The sequence below is a fragment of the Agelaius tricolor genome, unplaced genomic scaffold (assembly GCF_023055355.1).
Source record: "Agelaius tricolor isolate 1412-34295 unplaced genomic scaffold, bAgeTri1.0.p SCAF_40, whole genome shotgun sequence".
NCBI classification, from domain to species: Eukaryota; Metazoa; Chordata; class Aves; order Passeriformes; family Icteridae; genus Agelaius; species Agelaius tricolor.
Window position 1 is genome coordinate 1,048,948 of NW_027269300.1, and position 5,359 is coordinate 1,054,306.

General features: G+C 59.7%; 1 protein-coding gene across 1 annotated transcript; it reads right to left on the bottom strand.

The window, feature by feature from the left end:
- Positions 1–1,154: 1,154 nt before the first annotated feature.
- LOC139603630 (serine/threonine-protein kinase pim-1-like) lies at positions 1,155–3,471 on the bottom strand. The gene is made up of 5 exons (XM_071454522.1): positions 2,932–3,471; positions 2,795–2,845; positions 2,181–2,550; positions 1,761–1,937; positions 1,155–1,494 (listed from the first exon to the last, which is right to left on the bottom strand). Exons 1-5 carry the CDS (start codon positions 3,469–3,471, stop codon positions 1,364–1,366), a joined length of 1,269 nt encoding a protein of 422 aa, XP_071310623.1. The 3' UTR covers positions 1,155–1,363.
- Between the last annotated feature and the right edge of the window lie 1,888 nt (positions 3,472–5,359).

A 5,359-nucleotide genomic window follows, 5' to 3' on the forward strand; every position in this document is an offset into this window, starting at 1 on the left:
GTGGCAGCAGGCTCCTGTCCCCCTGTCCTGCCATGGCCTGTGCCCGGGCCAGGCTGCTGGCTCTGCTCAGAGCCTAAACCTCCCGACCCATTCTCTGTTTTTAGAGAAGGGCAGCGTGGCAGGCCACGTTCCACCTCCTCTGCTTAATCATGGCACAGCAACCTCCCCAGCAGCTGCAAGAGCGGGATGCCCGTGTGCCCGCTGCCGTCTGCCCGGAGCCCTTCTGCCAGCCGAGCTGTGGAGCCGGGTGCCCACCTCTGGAGAGCTGCTGCCAGGAGAGGAGCCGATCCCAAACCAGGTCCTCGTCCTTCTGGAAGGGGCTGTCCCTGCAGACCGTGGCCCCTGGGGCAGCGCTGGCACTGGACGCGCTCCACGGACGCTGCAGGCGCTTCCCTGTCTGGTCTGGGCACCAGGTGTAATCCTCCTGGGAAAACAAAAGAACAATTGCATGAAAGTCAATTCAAAACAAGACCTGGAAACAAGAAAAAGCACAAAGCCTGTCACCGTTTCACAGGCCTGAGGAGGGTCTGACCACTCCAGGTGAGAATTAAACCTGTCCAGGGGTGGGGAAAATCCCCACCTTTCCTGCCCGTAAACGCACCCCTTCCTCAAGGGCCTGCAGAGCAGACCAGCTGGGGCACGGCTCCAGAACCCGTCCCCCCCTCTGCCGCCCCCATCCACATGGATGGATGCTTTTGTCAGGCTGGCTGCCCCTGCCTCAGCCTGTGCCAGGCTGGCTGGCAGAAGCTGTCAGCAAGGCCAGGAGCCGGCTCCCCTTCCACAACATCCGTCCCCTGTCCCACCAAAAAGCAGCTCGGCAGCCGGCAGAAAAATTAATATTCCCCAGCGCTGCCGAGCAGGGAACCTCCGGCGCGTGGCCAGGCCGAGCCCTGCCGTGCCTGGAAGCATCAGCATCCCCCCGCCCCTGCGCCGGCTGGGGACTTATCTTGATTTCATCGGAGTGCAGAGCGTGTCCTTCAGGCAGGGGCCGCAGCCAAAACCAATTGGCTCTGCCCCACCAGCAGCCAGGTCCAGGATGGTGTTCCCAGCTCCACGTCGTGCTCCAGAAGAACACGCCAGCTGTGCCTCGGCTTGCGGGGACATCACGGTGCCATTGAGCTGCAGGGGGATGTTTCCTCTGTCCCAATCCGTGTCACCTTCACTGCACTGCCACCACTTCTCCAATGGGACGGGCAGCACGGAGCCGCTCCCTCCACAGCTCGTGGGGACCAGTGGAAGCAGCATCTCCTCGGCTGCGCTCTCTCCTCCGCGCCGTGGCCGCAAAGAAATGCTCCGGGGTTTTCTTCCAGTGCCACGAGACGCGTGCCGCTGCTACTTTCTGGGCTCCTGGATCCTACTGTGCTCAGGGATGCATCTCTGCTGTCTCCTGGGCTAGGCAGGGCTCCTGCAGCCAAGAATGCTCAAAAAGGTCCTCCAAGCATGGCCTGTGTGTGGGGTCCATGGATAAACACCACCTGATGAGGTGCTGGCACTCTGCGGAGAGAAACCAGAAGGCTCCTGTCCATGCTCTCCCACATTCCATAGTGCCCAGGCAACACCAGGAGTGCTGAGAGCTGCACCCAAAAGCTTCCTATTGATCCTCTCATGCGGAGGACACCAGCACAGAGGCACTGGTGCCACCTCCTCCAGCTAAGGCCAGGAGATCCACCTCCTCACCAGCTGCAAGAGCAGGATGCTTATGTGCCAGCTGCCCCTCCCAACCCTGTTCTTCCCCTCGTGCCTTGAAGGCGCATCCCCACCTTGAGACACCCGGGGCGGGAAGACGAGCTGGCCCCGGACGATGTCCTCGTTGGTGTGGAAAGGAAGGTGCCCGCAGACCAGCTCATAGAGCAGGATGCCCAGGGACCAGATAGTGGCTGGCTGGCCATGGTAGCAGCCAACGAGGATCCACTCCGGTGGGCTGTACTCCGGCGTTCCTATGGGACACGGGCGCAGCTCATCAGGCCCATGCTGCTCCCTCCTGCCCTCCTTCCCTCCCTCCCTCCCTCCCTCCCTCCCAGCCAGCTCCCGTTCCACAACAGCCAGCCCCTGCCCTGCCAAAAAGCAACTTGGCTGCAGCTGGCTGAAGAAGGATTCCCCCTCCTTCCTTCCCCCCTCTTCCCCCTCTGCCAGCAAAGCGGGGAACTCAGCTGCCCGGCTGGGCCCCGGCTTGGGCTCACCTGACATCCGGGTGTAGATCGTGTCCTGGAGGATCGTGCCGCAGCCGAAGTCGATGAGCTTGGCCTCGCCCGTGGCCAGGTCGACGAGGACGTTCTCGGCCTTGATGTCGCGGTGCAGGACGCCGCGGCTGCTGCAGTGCCGCACGGCCTCCAGCACCTGGCGGAACAGCCCCCGCGCCACGGGCTCCGTCAGGAACCGCCGCTGGTGCAGGAAGTACCAGAGGTCCTGACAGCGCTGCGGACGCTCCATGACCAGCGCGAAGCCCTCGGGCACCTCGAACCAGTCCAGGAGCTGCACGACGCCGCGGAAGCCAGGCCGCGACACCATCCACAGCAGCGCCAGCTCCAGGGGCACAAGGGCGCCGTTGCGCTGCGGGGGGACCGCGATGCCGTCAGCGGGGCCGATGCTGCGCCGCGCCTCGGGCAGCCCCTGCCCGGCCCCGCCGCGGCTCGCCATGGCCCGGCCCGGGGCGCTGCGCGGCCCCCGCTCACTTCCACGCTCGCTCCCCTCGCAGCGTTCCGGCTGCCGCCCTGCCGGGCCTCGCCTCAGCCCCGCCCGGCCCGCCCCGCCGGCTCCTCCCCGCCGGCTCCTCCCGCTGGCCCCGCTCACTCACCAGCCGTACCCACTCCGAGATGCGCTCCCGGGACACTCGCTTGATGGCCACCTGCGAGCCAAGACGAGCGGCGGGCTGAGCTCGTCGCCCGCCGCCCGCCGCCCGCTGCCGCCCTCCGAGCCGGCCCCGTCTCTTACCGGGGCGCCGTCGGCGAGCCGGGTCCCGGAGTAAACGCTGCCGCAGCCGCCGCTGCCCAGCAGCGGGCCCTGCCGGTAGAGCTGCTCCAGGGGAGGCTTCTCCGCCCGTGCGGGCGGCACCGCGCTGCCGCTCTTCTGCCCGGGGCACCCGCCCGCCCGGCGCGCTGCTGCTTGCCGAGCCGCCCCGGGCTGCGGCGGCTCGGGGCCGGCGGCCGAGCTGGCGAGCGGCGGAGCTCGGAGCGGGGAAGCTGCCGGCCACGCTCTCGGCCACGGGGCGGGAGCCGGGCGGCAGCGGAGCGGCTGCGGGCGGAACCGCGGCAGGGGCTTCGTTCGGGGCCGGGACCTCGGCCGGGGCTGGGCCAGAGCCCGCGTCAGGCCGAGCCAAAAGACCGCGATGCTCCGCCAGCACCAGAGCAAGCGGCTCTTCCAGAGGCGCCACAGCCGGTACGGAGAGAGCCCGGCCGAGGCGGAACCACGGCGGGCCGGGCAGGGGCGGGCACGGGGCGGCCCCGCCAAGGGGCGCCTTGCGGGACGCGGCATCAGCCGGGCTGGGAGAGGCGGAACACGGACGGCACGGCCCGGCCCGGCACGGGACGGGAATACAGTGAGTGGGAGGGAGAAGGGGATGCGGAGCGAGGGAAAAGTCGAGCGGAAAACCGATCAAGAGAAGCGCTGCTGCTGCTGCTGCTGCTGCTGCTGCTGCTGCTGCTGCTGCTGCTGCTGCTGCTGCTGCGGAGCCGCCGGAGCTCGCGGCCGTTCCTCCGTTGCCCCGCGAACCCAACGGAGGAGCCGCCGCGCGCCCCAAGGAACGAAAGAGAGAAACAAACAAATCACACCCCAAAGTCATTCCTATTAGAGAAGTAACCAAAGAAAACAGTGTAGCAATAAAGAAGAGTGTTGGCTTGTGGCTTCTTTCTTCTTTGCGTGAGACGAAACATTTCATGGGTGTGATGAGTTCACTGGATTTAAGGATCATACAATTAATTTTTTTAATTATTATTATTATGCAAGCAAGAATAAGCAAAGTTCAGCGCTGGGCGGCCGGGAGTCTCCGCTCCTCTAGGCTCGCACTGTTCCTATCCCCAAGGTTTGCCTTTTATTGCCTTCTTCTCCCAGGTCCAGGGATGACGTGGTCTGTCTTTTGCGCTTGCTCGTTCAGTTGCTAGGGGGTCTTTTTCTGCCTTCTGGTGGTCGTAGGATGAAGGCTCCAAGTCTTCCTCTTTAAGCTCTGAGTGAACTTTTCCTTATAAGGCATACCTATACAGTGGAATTTTCAGAACACTATACGATTCCTGCAAGCCTAAGCAATTCTTGTGAGTTTAAGGATTGTTGTTACAGCCTTCCTCTGTGACCGCTGGGTGAACTTTTCCTTATAAGGTATATCTTTACCATGGAATTCCCAAAGCACTATACGATTCCTGCCAGCCAAGCAACCATATGTGGCTGCGCATTTAAGAATCAAGCAGTTTTAGCTATTTAGTTATTGCTTTTATATTGTATAATTATTTAGCTATTGATTTCATTAATGAACAAGCATATTGCTACTTATTACAATCCCCCATTTTTTTTTACCAATTTTGATCATTAAATCCTTTTAGTTCCTTCCTAGCAAGCGTTAACTGAGTTTCCTCATCAGTTAAGCTATGTGCTCTAATTATAGATGCCAATTTCCTTAGCTTTTTCATCATATTCCAATTCATAATGAATAGAACTGCTGACAAAATAAAACCAAGCACAATCAGAATCAAAAGAACAACAATGGGATGGCATATACTGTTTAGGACACCTGTGGTAGTAGGAGCCCACCCGAACAGGGTATCCCACCACCTGTGCTCGCCATCTTGCTTTACCCTCTCTATAACCCGGTGTATTTTTCCTGCGTCATGAACAGTCACCAGGGTTTTCTGTCCGCTTTCCTTGATTTTCTCAAGGATTTGGATCAGGTCTTGATGGAGCATCAGTTGTCTCACTAGAGTGAAGTTCATCCCAATCAGGGTGGGCATTAGCTTGTGAAGCAGTGTGTAGTTGGATTGTAATAGGTGGTGAGAGGTGACTTTAGCTTCATAAGCGATATCACACCCTGTAATCTTAGTGAAGTTACAAGCACAGAAGTTGGAGTGATTCTTTGTATCCACCACAATATCATCTACAAGCACAGAATCACAAATAGTTCTAAAACACGCACATCCATTGCCTATGTATGTAAGCACTGTTTTAGAAGTCTCGTTAGGACGAATCTCAAAATGACAGATGTTTTGCTCCGTGTCTAAACAGATATCTTGAGCTATAATTACATTGCCTTCACAGGTGAACCCCAGTTGTTCTCAGATAATACAAGATTCCAAATCAACAGTTTTCCATGTGTCATCAAACTGACGGGCCCATCCCCTATGTTCTATAGGATAGAGAACAGCTCCGTCATGGTTTA

Coding starts and splice junctions, on each gene's coding strand:
- LOC139603630 (XM_071454522.1), bottom strand. CDS start 3,471: ATGCCGCGTCCCGCAAGGCGCCCCTTGGCGGGGCCGCCCCGTGCCCGC. Junction 2,846..2,931: donor GGCTCGCCGACGGCGCCCCG/GTAAGAGACGGG, acceptor CTTGGCTCGCAG/GTGGCCATCAAGCGAGTGTC. Junction 2,551..2,794: donor TCTCGGAGTGGGTACGGCTG/GTGAGTGAGCGG, acceptor GTCCCCCCGCAG/CGCAACGGCGCCCTTGTGCC.